General features: G+C 40.5%; 3 protein-coding genes across 4 annotated transcripts; all 3 read left to right on the top strand.

The window, feature by feature from the left end:
* Nucleotides 1–214: 214 nt before the first annotated feature.
* mrps14 (mitochondrial ribosomal protein S14) lies at nt 215–4,297 on the top strand. The gene is made up of 3 exons (XM_023269552.2): nt 215–349; nt 3,247–3,411; nt 3,858–4,297. The coding sequence occupies exons 1-3, from the start codon at nt 251–253 to the stop codon at nt 4,038–4,040; spliced, it is 447 nt and encodes a 148-aa protein (XP_023125320.2). The 5' UTR covers nt 215–250; the 3' UTR covers nt 4,041–4,297.
* Nucleotides 4,298–5,129: 832 nt separating this feature from the next.
* cacybp (calcyclin binding protein) lies at nt 5,130–10,303 on the top strand. Its single transcript, XM_023269550.3, has 6 exons — nt 5,130–5,289; nt 6,154–6,364; nt 6,465–6,561; nt 6,652–6,751; nt 8,533–8,627; nt 9,052–10,303. The coding sequence occupies exons 1-6, from the start codon at nt 5,272–5,274 to the stop codon at nt 9,212–9,214; spliced, it is 684 nt and encodes a 227-aa protein (XP_023125318.2). The 5' UTR covers nt 5,130–5,271; the 3' UTR covers nt 9,215–10,303.
* Nucleotides 10,304–11,252: 949 nt separating this feature from the next.
* On the top strand, nt 11,253–20,659 carry plk3 (polo-like kinase 3 (Drosophila)). 2 transcript variants are annotated; one of them, XR_008602977.1, is made up of 16 exons: nt 11,253–11,577; nt 12,516–12,623; nt 12,757–12,873; nt 13,462–13,591; nt 13,720–13,807; nt 14,308–14,403; nt 14,584–14,782; nt 14,967–15,093; nt 15,393–15,508; nt 16,942–17,062; nt 17,158–17,241; nt 17,669–17,831; nt 18,076–18,205; nt 18,354–18,464; nt 18,627–18,879; nt 18,910–20,659. XR_008602977.1 is itself a non-coding variant. In XM_023269549.3 (15 exons), the coding sequence occupies exons 1-15, from the start codon at nt 11,359–11,361 to the stop codon at nt 18,822–18,824; spliced, it is 2,007 nt and encodes a 668-aa protein (XP_023125317.1). In that variant the 5' UTR covers nt 11,253–11,358; the 3' UTR covers nt 18,825–20,659. The 2 variants fall into 2 exon arrangements, 1 of the variants encoding a protein (XP_023125317.1); XM_023269549.3 differs by having other exon boundaries at nt 18,627–20,659.
* Nucleotides 20,660–21,207: the final 548 nt, after the last annotated feature.

Genomic DNA, 21,207 nt, shown 5'->3' with positions numbered 1-21,207 from the left:
ATTTGTGCATGAAATAAATAAAGCAGACATTATCGATAGACACCATGTTCTAGCATTACCAAGTACAGCAAGTGCAGTAGTTGACTTAATTTATATGTTTTTTACTCTGAATGGGATGTGTTTTCTTTTCTTTTCCTGATTGTGACTATGTTGAGAAGATAAACCTAGCTTGAACACCTTCCAGATTTTATCATGTCACCCTCCTGTGCGACAGACGGCGGTATATTTCACTTTTTCATGTCTCTCCTCAATGGTTTTTGCACAACAATTGAAACCCAACATGGCGGCCCACAGGTTAGCATGTTTGGGGATAAATGCCCTTTATTCTACAGTCTGCGCTCCAAAGCAGGTAACTTACTCATTGTAAACGTGCATGTTGTGGTTGAAGTGTTTTCATTAAGGTTACACCTCACATCTCTGACAGAAGGATGTAGACAGTAACGATGACTCTGGAATAACTGGCGTTTTGACGTTAGCTTCGTGGCTAATGCTAGTTAGCTTGACACGCGACAAGAGGTTTTAACGTTATATTATTGCTAGATAGCTAATAGTAACTCACCTTTACATGCACTGCTAGGTTAATATGAAAGGAATTGCGGCATATATCATGAGGTTTATGTGCGACGGTTTAACCTTGAGAGATTTTAATCTCATTTTGAAGCTAACACTGTCCTACAGGCAGTCTTACCTTTTACACCACTGAACCTCCTTCATGTCAGTCTCGGTTTGTTGTAGCAAGTCAGTAGAACGACCTAAGAAGATGTCATCATGTTTAGATATTTCTATTGTCACAATTACACAAATGAGTCTGATAGGGACATAAACTCGGTGGGACATCTTTACAGCCTGTTTAAACAGTGCATGTGGACTGTACCATTGTGTTCACACAGCGCAGAGGAGTTTATAGTGGAGATAAATATTGTCCTCCAGGGATCATGAGAGTTTGGTTCATCTAAATTAACTCTATAACCTTGATCTGTAATGTTCTCTGGCTTGACTTCACTAACTTTCATATACCACTGAAACACATAAGCTAAGGGCATTAGAATCAGTGTATCTATTAAAAATGCATAGTTCCTCAAAGTCAATTTCATAAATGACAGAACCATATTAGTTCAAATGTCTCTGTCTGTTGTTGTTGGTTGTACTGTATTCGATAGCTAGAAAGCTACTTAGAGTAGAAACTGCTCCAGTGAGTAATGAGGTGATGTTGAGCATGCTGACGCTGTGCTAGTCCATATGGGTGGACAGCAATACAGGTGAGGAAAAACAATCAGCCTGTGTTTATACTTTCTACTTTCTAATTCTTTTTTTTTTTTTTTAAGTTATTGACGTTTTTCTCGGTTTCAAAGGACAGGATGGCTTTGAAGACAGATAAAATTTTGAATCAACCACATATAAAACATTTAATTTTCTAGGAGCACCTGCTGAATTCAACAGACACAAAAGCCTTGAGGCACCAGAGATAGTTCTAAATACTCTATGGACTGACTATACTTTGCAAACAAACTACATATAAGAAACTCTCAGTAAACCTCATAAGAAGAGCATAAGCTATGACTAATTAAATATGTTTTTTTATATATTTATCTACATATTTAGTAAATCTAATATATACATTTGTTGATAAACAGATATATTTCTGTGAACTATTTATATTAAAAGGTTTACACTTTTGCAGAAACAATAAATAACTTATGAAGGCAAGGCAAAGGAGAGAAAATCTGTGGTTTTAACATTTTAGTGCTTTTCAGCCGTGAACACACACAGAGAGAAAGATTCAGGCTTGTGTTCCCACTGAAAAGTCAACGCCAGTCATTCTGCTTCAGGGTGATTCACCTCAACTTAAACATGAACTCCTCTCTGGGCTGTTTTAGATTTTGTTAGGTCTGTTCTATAATAACTTTTTTCATATGGCAATTTTAGAAACTATAGTGCTTTGACAAACAAAGCAAGACTAGGACACCCAGATTCTTAAATGACATTTGGAAGCCGAAATGAAACCAAATGACTCAAAAATGCAAAGGACAAAATATAGTATAACTATTAATAAAATAATTTTGACTGTGAAGTCCTCATTAAGCAATAAAAAGACGTCATCACCTAAAAGCAAAATGTGGTTTAAGAAGTGATCTGGAAGGACTCACTGATCCTGCAAATTTTATCTTTGAAAGTAAGATCAGGTTAAAACAAAAAGCCAAAGGACTCAGAAATTCAAAAATATTGATGATTATTAATAAAATAATTAAAACTATGAAGCTCTTATTAAGTGATAAATGGACATTGGGTCATTCCACCTCAGTTCACCAATTTTTTTTAAAAAAGGTCATACCTAACCAGATTTTTTTCTGTGCATATACTGTATGTGTATGGTTGCATGTAGATATCAATGATCCTGCAAAATTTCAGGACCCTAGCTACATTATATCTCAAGTTATGGCACTTCAGACATTACTTCACTGATTGGTGCAAAGATGTTACCTATGACCCCAGATTTTACACTTGGTCAACTCAATCAATATTCACCACTTCTGTCAAAATCTGTCAAAGATGGTCAGGCGTGATGCATTCAGTGAATTGAGGCAGAATGACTCCAGCATCACCTATAAGCAGGTCTATAAAAGTAGGGTTAAAGAAGTGAGTCACTGACTCTGCTTGATCTCCTCAAGCAATTCATTCCAAAGCAGAGGAGCCCTGATGGCAGAAGGAAGGTTACCTTTAGATTTATGCCTCAACTTTGGAACAGCCAGAACGGCCCCACCTGAGGGTCTGAGACTGTTAGCTGGCTCATATGGGGCTAATTCTGCTGTGTAGCTTGAGGCATGACCCAGATGAGACTTAGAAAGTGGTCAGTAAAACAAAAAACAATTACGCAGCAAATGGAGAGAAGCTAAGATTGAGTGATGTGATGTTGTCAGCTAAAATCCTAAGAAGCTGCATTCTGAACTTGTAAAAGGGGAGAATGGCTTCTGATTTATGCCACAAAGGGAAGAGTTACAGTATTGAAATTGAGAGAAATAAGTTCCTGGTCAGAGTGTGAAAAAAATGGTTAAATTGTGGAGCTGGTTCTTGATCATCGAAAGCAGGAAAGGGCACCATGTCCCGAATAATACCTACTATCTGCAAAAAGCCTTTCAGAACTGCCTGTAAGATTTGGTTCAGACCAGGTTGACCCAGTTACTCTGCATGTGGCACATGGGCACAATGTTTGCTGTCAGTCAGTAACAGCTGAAACGCTGTTTGCAGGCGCTGCGGAGCTGCTGGGGTGCAGTGGAGCAGGTGAGAGGTTACTATGTTAACTGGAGGATGCTGAGGGACGTCAAGAGAAGACAGATGGCCTTTGACTATGCTGATGAGAGGCTACGGATCAATGCACTGAGGAAAAACACCATCCTACCCAAAAAGCTGCAGGTAGACTGCATTCTTTCACCTTGTATAAGTGACGCACCAAACTAATAATAAATGGTGCAAGACAGTCACTCTGTAAGTATGCTGTGATTATGTAAAACACATTTGATAATTCATTTGACATCACCTTTGAATTCTAATTTTTTTGTGCTTTGTTATGTTGGACAAACCATACATATTCTTTGTTGCACTGAAAATGAACTAGTGGAAGAACAAATGTGCATTAATAGATAGTTCAGTCAAGCTGCTGGTTTATTGATGATTTTTGGGTTATGATTACTAATGCAAAGTGATGTGAGGAACTATGAATTTTGGTGTACAATGAAATGAATTGTCACAATCTTGTGGTTTTTGTGATCTCTTTGGGACATAATTCAGGAAAACCAATACCCAAAGTAATTCCAATTTTTTTTGTTCATAAAATTCCTTTTTTAAAATAATCTTTGCAGGAGGTAGCAGACAAAGAGATCGCAGAGCTACCCAGAGACAGCTGTCCTGTGAGGATACGCAACAGGTGCGTGATGACTTCCCGACCTCGAGGAGTGAAGCGGAAATGGCGACTGAGCCGAATTGTCTTTCGTCATCTGGCTGACCACAATCAAATGTCTGGGATTCTGAGGGCAAGGTGGTGACTGCAGCCTCATTGGACATTTCAGTCAGATTGCAATATGAAAAACAGGCTGTTTCAGGGGGTCTGGGCAGAAACCCTGGGCATCAGTATTTCAGGCTCCTGTAAATGATGTTTGGTTCAGACAGTAAGTTGCTTTTGTTGTCTTATGGCTGTTCTAAATATGAAAAAATAACCATTACAGTGTGACTCCTGAGAAGATCAAATGTCAATTTAACTTACTGTATTCAGAAATGGATAAATAAATATTATTGTACTTTACATTTGTCATAAATGTCTTGGGTTTTTGTAAAATGTTGATACAGAGATCAGCGATATTTAATAATGTTCATATAATAAATATACTCAATGAAAAATAGATTTTCTTCCACCACCTGCAAAAATATAAAACTTACTGTCATGAAATGTTCTGTCCCATTAAAAAATGGAATATCCATTTGTATGACTTCACATTCACTGTTACTGTATGGCTGTGATGCCATATATAAGAATATATTAATATTTTGATAAATCTAAACATTGAGAAGTTGCTTACTTTTCTTTATGAAATCTACAAAACAGGCCTTCAACATTGATCCTTTTGTTTGGTTTTTATTATAGTGAGCAAATAATTATAGTCATCTAAAAGATGTGAGAAATTGTGATAACCTAATACATTCAGGAAAAATATTGTTTATTGAAACTCCAAATGTAGAAAATCCATGCTGGATGGCTGAAAACACACAAAAGGTGTATACAAAGTCGACAGATAATCCAAATTACATTATCACTCAATATGCATAACCAAAGCAGCAGCTGGAAAAATATTTTGTCTTACACATGCAAAACCATGATGACTGGATGTGTCATACTTACGCGAAGGGCTCACTAAGCTTTCACAGTGGTCTAATAATCATTCCCAAAGCTGTACCTTTATTTGGGCAACTGCTACTGTTTACTAAGAAAACTGAAATTTGCTAAAAGCCTGCTACAACAAAAGCATGAAAAACAATAAAGTCAAGTAAAAACGGACGTAGTTGATAGATTTGGTGACGCTTTAACATTTGGGTCCAGTAGGTAGCGGTAGTGCACCCGCAGCTTGTCAACCGCCAATAATGAAACAGAAGAAGAGCGGATCATTGGCTGGTTCATCTTTTGTGAGCGGCGTAGGCTACGTTCAGTCTGACTTGGGCGAAGTTCTGCAGACTCAGAGCAGCAGCACGCTTCCTGATAAAACTGATAAAGACAGAACCTAAATGGATCTAACCGAACAGGTGAACACAATATTTTTCATTCGTTTTATTCACGCCGACAGCAAAATTATTGTTTGTTTGGTTTCAGCTGAGGTAGCTGCCTGGTTTTATTATACTGAGAGCAGCGCTACATTAGCTAACGTTAAAAATCAGCAAGTCACTGCGTACTGCAATAGTAATGTCTGTTATTATATGTAATGGTAAAGCAGTGTTACATCTACAACCGAACTTAAACTCTTGTTGGTTAAAGATGATAATACCAGGTGGTCATGAGTGGTGTCAGCGGATAACTAGCAAGAAGTTAGCCCGCTAGCTTAGCTGTTAGCTTCAAGTGGAGTTCACTAGAACATTCTAGCAACATAGTTAACACACCTAGCGCGATGCTTTACCTCCGGGTTGGGTAATTAATGGGCTTAGCATCTACTCGAAATTGACAAATGTCAGACTTTTTGAGTTAGTTAACATCCTGGTATAGCTAATAAGGCGTGTTAGCATGTCACGTGTTGTGAATGCGTAATTCATCCTATACCAAGACTGTTAAGTGAGTCTTTGAATTGATATCGCAATATTAAAGCAACTATATAATTATCGTCCGAGCTGGTACAATGTCAACATCCGAGCTGAATGCCTTGCAGATAGAAGTTATCCTAAACCACGGTTTAGTAGTAAAAGCAAATTTCTAGTGATATGCAAAATAGTGAAATTAAGACCTACAACTTTACATCTTTTGCAACATTTGCCCATCTGACAATCCAACCAATGGAGAAATATTCCGCTTCTGGAATGTAAACTCAAAATTAAGTGTGCTGACACTGCATATTTATTGAATATTCTCTCTGTATTTCTCTGTGATGTCACCCCCCCACCCCCACCCCCCAAACATAGATCAACCAGTTGGAGGCAGACTTGCAGGAGTTGGGGTCCCTCTTGGAGAAGGCTGAGAGGAAAAGAGTGCAGGAGCTGTTAAAACAGGAGCAGAAGAAGGTGGAGAAGGAGCTTGCAACCAAACGACAGCAGAAGGAGCAACAGGCCAAGAGAGAGGCAGATCCAGCTGCAGCCTCTAAAGCAACGTACACAGTCAAGATCACCAGCTATGGTATGAGGCCACTGTTTATTATGACTGTCAGTATTTGTACCAGGAAGCACCAGTATACAAATATTTGAAAGTTTTTCTTGCTTGTATATCTTCTGTGCAGCGTGGGACCAGTCTGAGAAATTTGTCAAAATTTACCTTGCATTGAAGGATGTGCACAAAATTCCGTTAGAGAATGTGGAAGTCAACTTCACAGAAAGGTAAGGTGGTTGTCATTTTGCAATATTAACTGTTAATTAATCATGTGTCACGAAGCATACACTTAAACTTTCTAATTTTGTGATTCATAGGTCATTGTCTGTGCTGGTGAAGGATCTAGATGGCAAAAACCATCAGATGACAGTTCTCAATCTGTTATATCCAATTGATGAAAAGGACAGCTACAAAAAAGTGAGTAAAAGTTTTACACAAGGGTGCACATAACTTTACTTGGTCTGGTCCTCAAAAGAGTAGCAAGAGATGTTGTTATCATCACTAAAGTCTTGACTGCTCCCCTCACTGTCTTCATCTATTTCAAACATGGTAGATGATGATTTGAGCCTGTGATGGGATGTCTTTTTTCCAAAAGTCTTTGATTTCATCTTAGACAAGACATCATGCTGTGTCTTTGTGGTGGAGTCTCTGTCAACAGACTACATATTTCTCAAGCATGCTATAAAGAGTTGTGCCAAAACTGTGTAGATCTTATATTTCTTGAGGCCAGTTAGAAGGATCAAAAATTAAAAACTGATTTCATAACTTGAGGAGATTCACATTTGTTATCAAACTCGACCTTTTATACATCAACCATGTCCTTGTAAACAATCTGTCTCTTGCACTTGGCTTTAAGCAAAAGCATCAGCTGCCTGTTCACTGCACATGATGGAGGCCCTCTTCTTTAAAAGTGCCTGTCCTTGTGAAAAGCTGAAGGAAAAATACTTTTACTTCATCCATTATGCCCTGCCACCTGTCAAGGTGCACCTGCTCCAGAATTCAGACTGCACTATATTCTTGTCCTCTTCGGTCTTCTGGTGTTTTTCAAAAGCTGAAGGACTGAAGTTTTTCAATCCAAATTCAACAACACCGTTTTTTTTTTTTTTTTTTTTAAATTGAGATTTGGATTTTCATTAAATATTTTGCACCACATCTTTGTCCACTCAGGAACCGTTTGGAATCTGATACAACTACTTTTCTGCAAACAAATGTGTATTATATATTTTGTCGCTATATATTCTTTTTGTGTGTTCAGGTTCAGGTATGATATTTTTTCAAATGAAATGTACTACCACAGTAATTACTTAATCTTAAAACCAGAGAATAATGTTGTAGTGTTAGCTAACTACTTCCTGGAGCAAAAGGTAAAACTTTTCCTAGTGGTTTTAAAAACACAACCACTTAATTGACAAGGAGGTGTAAAAGTTACGCAACTAACAGCTGGCTACTTATTGATGCAGAACCGTTTCTTCATTTTAATATCTGCTGTGCATTATTCATTCTGACCAAACTTGCACACCAGTCATATGCACCCCTGCCTATACCTCTGGTTAAAGAGATGTTAATATGTTTGATTAGTAATGGCACGGATCATTTGCTTTCAGCATAGTCAAGCTAATGCAGTGAGTCTTCCAGTTGGAGATCAAACGACTTGTCAGACAAAAATATGGAGCAGTTAAGATGCCTAACCACCTAAAGCATTTTGAACCATAACATTTCCAAAGCATTAACTTAAACCTCTAACATTTGTTTTGGATGTAGCTGAGTGTAGTCTAATGTGTCTTGTCATACTTCTTTACATAGGTTGAGTTAAAGGTTTTATCATATTGTCCCACACACAAACATGCCCATGTGTGACTGGTTGACTGGTAACACGCAGAGATGTTCTGTTGTGGATCATTAAGGCTTGTACAGGCACTACAGGGCAGAAAAATGTCAAGCTCTATGCTTACTCATAATAAGTCTTAATATGCTGCATTTTCTTTTTAAGGTCTTACAGTTATGGTCATTTTTATTTGCAGCCAGATTAAGTCAAGATGATCATCCTGTACCTTTTCTCAAAAGCTGTTAAATACAATTTCAGTGTTCACATTGTAGTTTTAACCTTGGTTTGTTCTGCCAGTGCCTGAACAGAATACTTAACCGTCTTTGTCATTCTGAAAGCCCTTTTAACAATTTTTTCCCTCTCTCTGCAACAGATAAAAACAGACATGGTCTTGGTCATGTGCAAGAAGCAGACAACAAAGAAGTGGGACTGCCTGACAACGGTGGAAAAACAGTCAAAAGAGAAAGAGTAAGTTTAAAATATATTGATGATTTTCAGTCTGCAGTAATTGCAGTTGGGGTTATGGCCAGTGCTTTCTCAAATGAATGAATTCCTAAAAAATTATTGCATGACATATGTGGAAATGAGCCATCAGTAGCTAATGAAACTTTGGCAGGAGGAGTTGTACCAGGAATCAATTGAGCTATAATTGCGTAACCATTTGAAACCCTGCTAATTTTCACAGCCACATCTGGCTAATCACTGAACTCAGCACTCCTTCTGAAGCACACATTAGCCTTCACGTTGAAGCACAGTGTCACTTCTGTCACCATCTGTCACTTTGCATTCGGCAATGATTAAAGGCAGCTTAGATGCACACCCTCAACGTGAGAATGATCCAAACAGTTAAATGGACACACCATTTAGATACGTTGTCATTGCTTCTCAACAGGAAACCCTGCATGGATGACAATGCAGATCCCAGCGAGGGCCTGATGAGCATGTTGAAGAAGATCTACGCAGAGGGAGATGACGAAATGAAAAGAACCATCAACAAAGCCTGGTCAGAGTCCCAAGAGAAGAAAATAAGAGGAGAAGACATGATGGACTTGTAAACATTGCCACTTTTCCACAGCAGGACCGAAAGAGAGCTATGAGGACTGTAGCAGGGTTGACTTGAATATTAAATATTGAAACTGAAGTCCAGTGTACAAAGCTCATAAATGATGTGTCGGGAATAATATTGAAGCCCTGAGTGGCCCCATTTTGGCCCTGCTTTGAAAACCAGGCTACCAATGTCCTGTGAGTCATGGCTAGTCGCAGATCTCATCATGAATTGTCAGGAAAATGTCTGTATAAACACGAGGCCATTGTCCACCAGAGGGCAACCTTCATACAGCAAGTCATTCCACCGTTTCATCTTTGTTGATGTTAGGTTTCAACACTCAGGAGTTGTGTGGGGAGTGACATGTGTTTCCCTGTTTGTATTTCCCATCACCTTAAGCAATTATTTCTGTCTACTCTGGAGGTTTGGAATCTAGTGTTTTATTACTCTTTCTGGTGAAATAATTTAAAAAGAGAAGGGACCACAATGCAGTTATTTTTATAGCTCTTGTTTTTGTTTCCCTTTCTTGTTTCAGACATAAACATCTGTCAGTCTTCATGGTTTGGATGAGACCAGAGTAAATGTAATTGGTAAAACTCGTAAATATTGTTCCTGTGTGAATTCAGTGCAGCTAAACTGAGCTGACATTTAAGATGTTTTCAAATGTACATTTGCCAAAGTTGACTCGTATTCCTGTTGATGAACACAACCAGAGGGCTCTTGTTACTTTTTGGAATTTTCACATCAGCCTTTTATGTTCTTCTCATCCTATAAATAGGTCAAATGATAGCTGCAAATACAGTTGTAATCTTGCATCAGTGCAGTGCAATAATTCACAGTAGAGCATGAATCTGTGTGTCTATCTTAATGTATTCTGCTCAGTCCTGCTGCAAAATGTAACTGCTGTGACAATTCCGTGTAAATTGCATTTCTGTAGGACAGTTTCCAATGTATTGTAGCACTGTTTGCATTGTAATTTTCCTTCAAACGTTGTGATTTTTGTTATTATTATTTTACATTGGCTGTTGTCATCTTACATTTACTGTTGCCTGTCCTCAGGTTGTTAATGCACTTCCAACAAATACAGCTGTGGATCTGAGTCCTCTTTACCTGTGTCTGTCTGTTGGTTTTGACATCAGAATATGATTCATGAAGCATTTTGCCAAACCTTTTTAAAGTTAACTTCACCCTTGTGTTGTCGTACTTTAAATAATCATTGACAGAGGCCCATTCCAGAAACACTGCAATCTAGTGGGAAAACAAACAGTGTTGTTGCTATTTGAACTTACTTTTTATGATGCAGTACAGGCTTCTCTTCCTTATATAACCAGCCACTAAACAATAGGCCATTGAATAGAGATTTTTAAATCATTTATGCTGTCACAATCCTGCAGCGCCTGAGCTCCAGAGCTGCATGTTTCCTCCACTAGGTGGCAGCTGTATCCAGTCGTCTACATTTCTCAGGGGGATTACACACGGGGGAAATCTAACCCAAGATTTTACTGTAGAAATGTAGGTACTTTAGCGTCTGAACTTCTTGAGGAGAATAACAGTTGTTTGCAGTTTTTCTGAATGCATTATAAGACTGATTGCAATGTAGGATTCATGCTAGAATGTAACTAAATAAAGTTTTCAGAATTGTTTTCTTTTTCTGAGCATAATATCCCTTAAATAATATAAGACTAAAAGTTAAAGGTTGGGTAAAATGAAGATTTGACCAAAACAGTTTTGACTGTCTTTACTGTTCTATATAATAACCTGAGATTTACCACGATGAAGACCCCTGGAGACCCTCGTTTCTGGGTTACAGTGAATCATCAGCCTCCAGAAATGAGCTACATCAACGTGAGACAGCGAGTCTTTCTTTCCCCCGCTGAGCTCTTTCATTCATATTTTTTCTTGGATTCCGGATAAATTTTTGATTGAGTTTCTGTTTGAGCAAATCGTCTGGACTCTCTCCACCGGTGCGCCACCTCCCCCCGCCCACCCCGCTCCCGTGACGTGTCCGCCGCCTTTATAACCGAGCGGCGCTGCGCCTAGACACGCCAGATGGAGACACGAGTGGGACGCGTCGATACGCACCAGACCGTTTACTGAAAAAATAGAGGCGAAAGGGATTTCTATACCAATCGATCGTTTACACCACTGTGCTCAATGGATACCGGTTGTTTCAGCGCGGCGCAGCGTATTTCGTGCCACGCCATGAATGCGGATTTATTTAAGGCTGCTCCGGAGCGTGGACCCCAGCAGCCCTCGTCTGCCCCGGCGAAGAACAGCAGGAACAAATCCGACCAAACCAAACCAGAGCTGGCTCAGGTGGTGACGGACTCCAAGACGGGAAGATCCTACAGTAAAGGGAAGCTTTTGGGAAAGGTACGGAGATTTAATTTCTCATGTCGCTTCTCCAGATGGATCTAGAATGTGAATTATTAAAATATCGCCTGTTTTTAGATGAATGCGGACACTCCGGGTGATTAAAATTCATAATCAGCTGTCCTCCAGGTGTGTTTTCTGATGCGGGAACAGAGAATGACCTCGTGGTGGATGTGACCAATCTTGCCCCTGCTGTGCGCGTCATTGCTGAATGAATCAGGCGCAAGGTGTGCCCGGCTCGTGTGCGCACACATGGCTGGCAACACCTTCTAAAAAATCTCTAGGTCGATTCTTCCCAACACCCGTCGCGTTTTAGCGGCACCTCAGACGAATGTTACACCCCGAGACAGATGTGTGTGTGACTGTTCCGTGACTGTTCACCCCATGACAGTGTCAGCGCGCTGGCTGTGACACTGTATGTGCTGCGTATGAATGGAAACGACTGTATCAACATGTTGCTCGTCATCGATACGCTGCATCGGGCAGCCAACCAAGTCTTTTTTTTTTTTTGTTCCTCTGCTGCCTGCCGCAGAGCTGGAAACGTCTCCGTCAGTTTCACGGTTAATGAATGCAGCAGCAGCTCGGTCTGCCTCATCCTTCATGTCCCCCTCCAGCATGTGATTACATCAAGAGAAATGCATGATTAAACAGCATTGTTTTTATTAGATGCGGATGATTATAAAATGGTGCATCTGACCAGATTTAACCCCTTTCATTATAGTGCTCAGTGCTGGATTGATTATTTCCTCTTATGTATAATTGAAATGCTCCACAGCAGGCTTTCAGAATTGGCTAAATTATTGATGAATCATTTTGATTGCCTTGTCTCCAGCTATTGATCCTCAGGTCAAAGACTTGCCATTGAGGCAGGTAATTTATGGCCGTTGCAGGTTTTTAACCTGCTGCTATTGTTTACTGATTATTCTGTGTCTCCCAAGGGTGGCTTTGCTAGATGCTACGAGATGACAGACCTGTCCAACAACAAAATGTATGCTGTGAAGGTGATTCCGCAGAGCAGGGTGTCCAAACCACACCAGAGGGACAAGGTACATAATCAAACCTCTTTTGTATCCTTGGTGTGTCTCACCGAGTCCCTCGCATAACCTCAAATCAATACCTGGATTGTGTTTTTAGGACTGAAATGTGTGCTCATATTGATCACTTGTCAAATTTCGACAGATTACCAATGAGATTGAACTGCACAAAACCCTGTCGCACAAGCATGTGGTGAAATTCTCGCACCATTTTGAAGACCAAGAAAACATCTACATATTCCTCGAGCTCTGCAGTCGGAAGGTGAGACTTCAGAAACCTCTAGAACAGTCTGCACAGCTTTCCTTTGCTTTGCTTGCACGTACACAGTTTGCCTTGGATGTCTCCACAGTAGCACTAGACAGGCTGTATTCATTTTTAAAATTTCATTTAACCCTCTGGGGTACTGGGGTATTTTTCCCTTTTAGTGCTTCCTTGGGTCTTTTACTATATTACAAACAATCTGTACTGTAAGGTGCAAGTAATTGATATTCTTCTTTGCAGTGTGGGCTGTTTGAATATGTATGCTGCAGTGATGCCACGTGACATAAACAATGATTCAAAAGACTCAGTTTTAAAGTATCCGTGTTTAACTGACAAACCACTTTTGATCACAGCATCTAATCTTCATGCTACTGCAGGGGTGTGTGTGTGTGTGTGTGTGTGTGTGTGTGTGTGTGTGTGTGTGTGTGTGTGTGTGTGTGTGTGTGTGTGTGTGTGTGTGTGTGTGTGTGTGTGTGTGTGTGTGTGTGTGTGTGTGTGTGTGTGTGTGTGTGTGTGTGTCTAGCAGTGTTGTACGATCCCGCTGATGGATGCGGGGTTGACAGTTCATGCATTGCTCTGTCTCTGCAGTCCCTGGCACACATTTGGAAGGCGAGACACACGCTCACGGAGCCAGAAGTGCGATATTACCTCAAACAGATCATATCCGGCCTCAAGTACCTCCACAGCAGAGGAATCCTGCACAGAGATCTCAAACTAGGTACGTGAACAAATGACTGGAACGTGGCGTGAGCGCACACACAAGCATCCCAGGAATCTGCTGTGACTTTGGGCAGACGCATGTCATCTGTGGAATGCTGACTGGACAAATGGTTTTGTCTCTTTCAGGCAACTTCTTTGTCAATGAGAACATGGAGCTGCGGCTGGGAGACTTTGGCCTCGCTGCCAAGCTGGAGACAGTCGAACAGAGGAAAAAGTACGATTTAGTAATTATTCTTTGGCTGCTTAAATTGAGCAAAAATCATTTAAAAATAATACACAATTCTCGCAAATAATTAGTCAGTTTAACCATCGCTCATTTTTTAAAGTTAAAAACCAGTCACACAGGTCTTCTTGATGGGTTTCCAGACGTCAAACACAGCTTTAGCTATTTTCTAGCTGAGACTATAATGCCCTAAAAAGCATGTCAACCCAAAACCATTACCTCAGTCACAAAGCGCATTCTTCCTCCCACAGCTTTCCCCCAGTGAGTACCTAACTAAACCGGTTTCCAAGTGGCAGTTGAATGTAACGCTTAGAGCAGAGTTTCAATACCTGTTTGACACCTTCCTGTGGAATACCAGAAGCCTGAGTGTGACAGGAAAAAATGCTGTAACCAAAACTTTGTTGTGTGCATGACACCATTAAACAGAAACTAAGTACGAATAGTTTGAGGTATTGAATCTAACCTGTTACTTGTTTGTTCTTTTTTTCCAGAACAATTTGTGGGACTCCCAACTACTTGGCCCCTGAGGTGCTCAACAGACAGGGCCACGGCACGGAGTCTGACGTGTGGTCCCTCGGATGTGTCATGTGAGTTGTTTGTCTTCGTGCTCATTTTAGCCGAGAGTTATTTGATTTATAAAGTAGCATTTGTGTGTTTTTGGTAGGGGGGGACAGACATGGTACCAAGTCTCTAAGATCTTTTTTGTATGTTTCAGTCATTCCTTTGTCCTGGTTTGACCAATGGTTGCCTTTGTTTCTCCCTCACAGGTACACATTGATGTGCGGCAACCCTCCTTTTGAGACTCTTGACTTGAAAGAAACATACAAGTGCATAAAGGAAGTTCGGTACAACCTGCCGTCCACGCTTTCCCCTGCTGCACAGAAACTCATCTCAGGCATCCTCCAGAAAAATCCCAGTGACAGACTCTCACTGGACCAAATCCTCAACCACGAATTCTTCACCAAAGTACGTTAACACTCATTTCAACTTGTCATTTGTATTAGATAGTTGTGATGGGGATTTAAAGCTATTCTACTTCTGCCATTTGCTGAAGATCACAGAATGCTGCTTCAGGAGTGTGAGAACAGTGTGAATGAATTTCTCACCAGCTCGTCTCGCACGCTCTCTCTGCCTCTTCTTTCTTTCTCAGGGTTACACTCCTGACAAACTTCCCCCCAGCAGCTGTGTGATGGTGCCAGAGCTTCACCCCCCAAGCCCTGCCAAGAAATTCTTCACTAAAATGGCCAAGAGCCTCTTTGGCAAGAAGAAAGCAAAAGGTAAGCAGCAGCAGCAGCAGCCAAGTGACTGATGCACAAGAAGACTAGGTCATCCATTTTAGAAGTCATTTGTTAGTTACATATTTGTGCCTTCCCAAATCTAATTATGCGGCACCTGTCATCTTGTTAATTAGATTTTTGTCTCACGGGAACTTGAATTTAAAAAGACCTCCAACTGAAGAACTGGATCGCGTTCAGTTTTCCTTAAAGCATTTCCAAGACGCGCTATAGCTGCTTAAACGCTCCTGTGGTTAAATGTGTTTGTTGTGACTACAATGCGAGAATCTTTGTTTTCACAGTGGAGAAGATTCCATGTGAGGAAAAAGATGACAAGGACATTTCCAAGCTGGTGTCGGGCATCGTTAAATGTTCCATCAACCGGCAGATCAGCTACAAAACAGTGGGACCCAATGAGGTACGTCTTTTGATCTTGTTTTTCCTACTTCTGCAAGAAAATGACGACCTAGTTTTGAAACAAAAAAACTGGGTAATTCCAGCTGCTAATGTGCACGGTTCACACGCAGCTTCAACAGCAACACACAGAGGTTCTGAAGGGGAAAAACTCAAGTGCACATTTTCGTGACAAACCTCTGTTATGACTGAGAATGGCTTTTCTAAATTGTTCATTTAAAAGAGGGGAAAAAACATCTTAGAAATGGTACTCCAGTGGAAATGCGGAGTACCAATTTAATTATTATGAGAGCAGACCGGAGTTTCTCCTCAGAATAGAATTGCAAATGGCTTTGAAAAGACCATCTTTGACTGAGTATAGGACAGCCATATCATTACATAAATTTGAAAGGAATTGTCTCTCTTCAAATGGATTTAGAAGTTTGTTTTTTCTCTATAAGATGATGTAGTGTCCCAGAAGTCCTTCAGCTTTTCAGCAGATAAATAAAATCCACAGCAGAAATGTGGCAGTTTGTGCTGCTAGCTGTTGAAGTGAGTGTTTTAGTGTGAAATCTGAGCACATTTACATTTACTGAGGCAGCTTTTATAGTAAGAATCTGAGGAAACTGTAACGGCACACTTGGCAAAATTGCTTTCTCCACTGTGTAATGATTTTTCTGCTGTTCTCATGATGTAGTCATTTAAAAAAAAAAAAAAAAAAAAAAAAAAAAAGATTACGATCAGCAACCGGAGCTGAGGCTAGATGCCACAACAGCAGGCAGATCAGCTGGCCAATCCCTAATCAGGCTTCTATTTATAGAGCCCAATAGAAGCTCCATTGTTTGCTCTTTGGGGTGATTTTTTTTATCTGCTTGATGAACCTGTTCTGAGGAACCAGGTCACAGTTAATAAACATGCGGGATGTATTTTTAATATGCTCTTATTTCTCCACAGGAAGTAGGACTGAAATGACCTTGCTTACGTTTTAGTTTGTTTGCCGAAAAAACATGACATTTTCACAGATGTTTTCCTGGCTTTGTGGTAACATGACATTAGAAACTACATGTCAGATTTGCAGCAGGCTTGCAAAGCACACAGACAGAAACCGTGTAGTTTTGCCTCCCTGCAGTGGCAGTAAGACGGTCCATGTTAGAACATTCAAACCCAATGAAGCAACAGTAGATTAAGCCGAAGCCGAATTTAGACAAACGAGCACCCGCTGCTGGCTAAGCAAGTATGCATACGTTAATAGAACCCATTCACACGGTGTCTAAGGCAGTCCTTTTTAACTTTGTGGTTAACACTTTCAGCATGTAACCTTTTCCTTCCATCCTGTGTTAGCACTTTGTACTCATGACTGTGTGTTAAATCATATTGTTGGCCCTCGGGGATAAGTAAAGTTTTTTTTTTTTTTTTTTTTTTGTTTTTGTTTTTTTCTTGTGATTTTGTGTTTCTCAGGTGCCCTCTCCCAACGGTCAGCTGGCCGGCTCCGTGCCTCTGGAACAGACACCCGCCGAGGAGGAATCTAGGAAGTCAATCTCTCGCTCCTTTAAGGGCACCATGGCCAGCAGCACTGAACGTAGGTGTCGGTTCCTGTGACAAAACATTTGTTTTGTTGTCCTTTTTTTTCTTGTTCAAAAAATGTAATTTTTTTTTGGCTTATTTCCTCTCCAGCATGTGAGGATGTCCTGACCCCAGCAGCTGTTGCGGAGTCAGCCTTGAAAGTTCTCAACAGCTGCCTGGCCACCATGCCTGCAGGTAGGAGAAGACTAAAGACTTCAATAATACTTGAGACAAGTTAGATATGATGTCTAGCGAATGGAATTTTCCAGTTTTTCATATGAGATGGTGCACAGTTTAGGGAAATGCTGCTTCCCTCAACATGAACCATCCTGCTTTCTGTTGCATTAAATTACAAATAATGCAGAATTATTCAAACTTAAGCAGCCAGATCTTCTCCTTGCCTCAGCTATTTCTTTTAAATCCTCTGAATATGCGCTGACTCATGTCGCTCTGAACACCTTTTAAGATTATAGCATTTGTAGCCTTTTTGTAAAATGTTGACTTAGACTTGGGGAAATATCAAACTTTTTTCATCGGTGCTCTTTCTATTAAATTAGCACTGGTGTCATATCCTGTCAAATTGTTCCATAATCTCACTTTTCTTTCCTGTCTGTGTTTCCAGCCACCAGAAACCCACCCTGTTTGTCCAGGCCACAGTCCTTCCTGTGGGTGACTAAATGGGTTGACTACTCAAACAAATATGGTTTTGGCTACCAGCTGTCGAACCAAAGCATCGGTGTGCTCTTCAATGAGGGAACGCATCTCAGCCTGTGTGACCAACGCAAGTAAGTGCCTCGAGCTGCAGTATTTATTTAAGGTGTCAGGTGTAAAGAATTACATTGTTGGATCTTACATAACTGTTCTCAGCCTAGTGAAAGGGCTGCTCTATGCCGTATGTGTTCCAGTCATAATTCCACGTAGACTAGCTCGCTGATTAATAGTTTTGTTCGTCAAATCAAACTTTCATTTTCTTCTATCAAAAATGTTTTTAATGATTCCCCCCCCCCCCCCCCTTTTCCCTTCAAATAGGACAGTCCACTACTGCCTGACCAACAACAAACACTTCACTTTCCCAACCAGCTCTCTACCTGAGCAGCTTCGCAGCCAGAAACAAATAGTAGAGCTCATGGCCAACTACATGGAGCAGAACCTGATGGAGGTACGGAAATGCTAATGTTAGGGTGCATTTATTAGTTGAATCAGTAGGTGTGATTTTAATGAGTAATTTTTTTCTCAAAGAGCAGATTATTTAAAATGACCTTGTGTGCAATAAACTAAACCTTTCCTGCATTTTCTGTCCTCCTCAGGGTGGAGATCTGCATTGTGAGGACCACGTCTCAGGTCCTCCTCCTCTGCTCCTCCAGTGGGTCAAAACTGATCATGCTCTCGTCATGCTCTTCAACAATGGCACTCTACAGGTTCGTATTATTCAGATTTCACAGTTCAAGTCTTTGATACATTCATAAAACAAATACTGCAGCATTGAATTTCTTAACAGTTGGTTTAATTTCACTTTTTGCACTGTTTGACTTACGTCCTGTTCTCTATTTTTTTATTTATTTTTTAAAAATCTTCTCCAGGTCAACTTCTACACGGACCACACCAAGATCATCCTGTCTAAGTCATCTGACGACTCCTACCTGCTCACCTACATCAGCCGGGAACGCATTTCCTACACTTACCTCCTGAGCATGCTGAATGAGATGGGCTGCACCTCTGAGCTACGGTACCGGCTCAGATACGTGGTCCAGCTGCTCCAACACCACACTGATGCCTGAGAGCGCAGCTCAGTGCCTCCCGGGCTGCCTGAGCGGTAGATGCCTTGGAGGCAACCTGACTGGTTAACACATTTTCTTAGGCAGCCTGACTGGTTGATATAATTTCTCAAGGTGGTGCCGGGAGAGAGGTCGACACCTGTTCAGTTGACGGATGGAAGGCTGCTCAACTCCTCTGAGCAATATACTTGTCTGGAGCGGTGCCTAGGCAGCTGATTATCACACTGGCTGACCTTGATAAACGTCAAGCAGTCGGGGGAAGTTGCCCGACGCAGCATCTGCCTGAAGGGTTTGTGCTCGTCCAGCTCCTGCCTCCAAAGGTATCCACCCGGAAGGTATTGATGCCTGAAATAAGAGACTCATGCCTGGCCTGAAACAATGGATCCCTCACAGGCAGATGCCTACATAAACACCCAGTTACCTTCGCTCACTCACTCACGACCACCGCTTCTCGGCTTGACCTTTCAAAGCCACCAAACCCTGCAGCTTTCAGCCTTCCCTGATAGCCGAAAAACACAGGCATGGTTTCTCAAAGGTATCTAAACACTACAATTGTCCTATCTGTTTGCAATGGAGCAGGGACCATCTTGTAGCTGAAATGCTTTTAGGCTCGGTTTTCCAAAAAGCATTTTAGTAGCAAGTAGCACCGTTGACTCACACTGCAACTGTGATCTGTCAGCAGAGATGCTTTGGGAAGAAGTATGGCTTGACTGGACAGAGAGAGAGAGAGAGTGAAACCCTCCTACCCTCAGTTGGTTTCTGGCCTTTTTGGACCATGGTACACACATTCTTTTTTCTTTCTTTTTTTTTTTTTTGTTTTAATTTCAAAAAACAAGTATGAGCCAGCTCTAGGATCACATTAAGATCTCGACCTCACATGCACAAATAACATTCCTGGCCTTATTTGATGATGTTGATGCTAAAGTTTTGAGAGTTATTGCTTCTTATGCTCCAACATCACTTGTTTTTTCATCCTTAGATACAAACTTCACTGATGTGGTACACTGCATACTACAGGGGCTATGATGGGAGCAACACAACTTTGCACTTTTTTTTTTTCTCTTTTTGTAAATTCATCTGGAAAACCTTTTTACTATCACATGTTCTATTTTATTTGTTTTTAACTAGATGACTAGATACCAAAAGGATTTTTCTTTGTTGGATTTTAAAGTGATTCAGTTTTAACTTCACATCCAGTAGGTAAATACGTGTGCGAGTGCGTCACGCAAGCAGAATTGTCGGTTGGAAAATGAGGGTGGGGAGGGGAGATAAAAGTGCCTTTCTGAGGGATGTCTGTATAGTGCAATAACAACCCTTTGTGAATGTCAAGCTGGCTACAAACAAGATTTGAGATGGGTTTTACAGGTGGGATTTACTCTTGAGCTAAGTTTAAAGGTAAATCCAATCGCACTACACTCTCACTACCTGGTATAAGCTTTTAGAACAACTGTTATCATAAGTATATATCCCAATAATATCTACTATGGAAAAAGAAAACATTGTACTCTGTTGTACTGTACTGTAATCCTTATCGGTTTACATTGCTTTCTCGACCCAGAGTTGTATCCTAAAAAACTGTGACCTGGAATGCAAGTATTAACGTACATGTGTTTTCAAAAAACCCAACATTGTGAAAGCCATCTGCCAATTCAGAAGAGTCTTTATTTTTTGGCACATAACGTCCTGTTTATTTATTTTTTATTTATATGTGGTTTTTTATTTATTGTGTAAATGTTACGGTCTTGACACAAGGAAATGTTCAATTCCGATCACCTTTTTTGTATGTAACATTTTGGGGAAAATGGGATAAAAATAAAGTTTATTGAAAATGAATGAAACTTGGTCTTATTGTTGTCCATGTGACATGTAGTGTTTGACTTGGTTTGATTTCCCAAAACATTAGAGATGAGGATTTTTTTTTTCCGAAGTTGGCATATTTTCTTCGAAAGTGAGAATGACTAATTAGCACATCACATACATACCTTGTAGTGCAGTAGCTCTTGGGTATATGAAATTTAGCACATTTTTGAATACAATTCTTGGCTATGTGGATGACATACTTGAATTTTTATTAAATTGGTTTGATCTGAGACCTGTTTCTTTGCTGATGTATCTCTGCACAACTTGCTGTTTTGTACTGTTTCATTTCCATGGCCAGTAGCATGGCCCTGAATTGTCAGAAAATGAAATCTACTAGACCTGTTCACACAGTGAGGACGCTAACAACAGTGTTAAAACAGTGAAAGTGTCAATTCACAAGGGTAGGGCCTTGGAATGCCTGATAAAGGCATACAATGACTGCTTTTGTTAGGAGCTGACTCACATAGCTGGACTCCAGTTTCAGTGTGGACTCTTGGGCCTATTTTTCCTATTATGGTGAAACTTG

The sequence above is a fragment of the Amphiprion ocellaris genome, chromosome 10 (assembly GCF_022539595.1).
Source record: "Amphiprion ocellaris isolate individual 3 ecotype Okinawa chromosome 10, ASM2253959v1, whole genome shotgun sequence".
In the NCBI taxonomy this organism is placed as follows: Eukaryota; Metazoa; Chordata; class Actinopteri; family Pomacentridae; genus Amphiprion; species Amphiprion ocellaris.
Note: the sequence above shows the minus strand (reverse complement) of the source record. Positions and strands in the feature narration are given on the sequence as shown.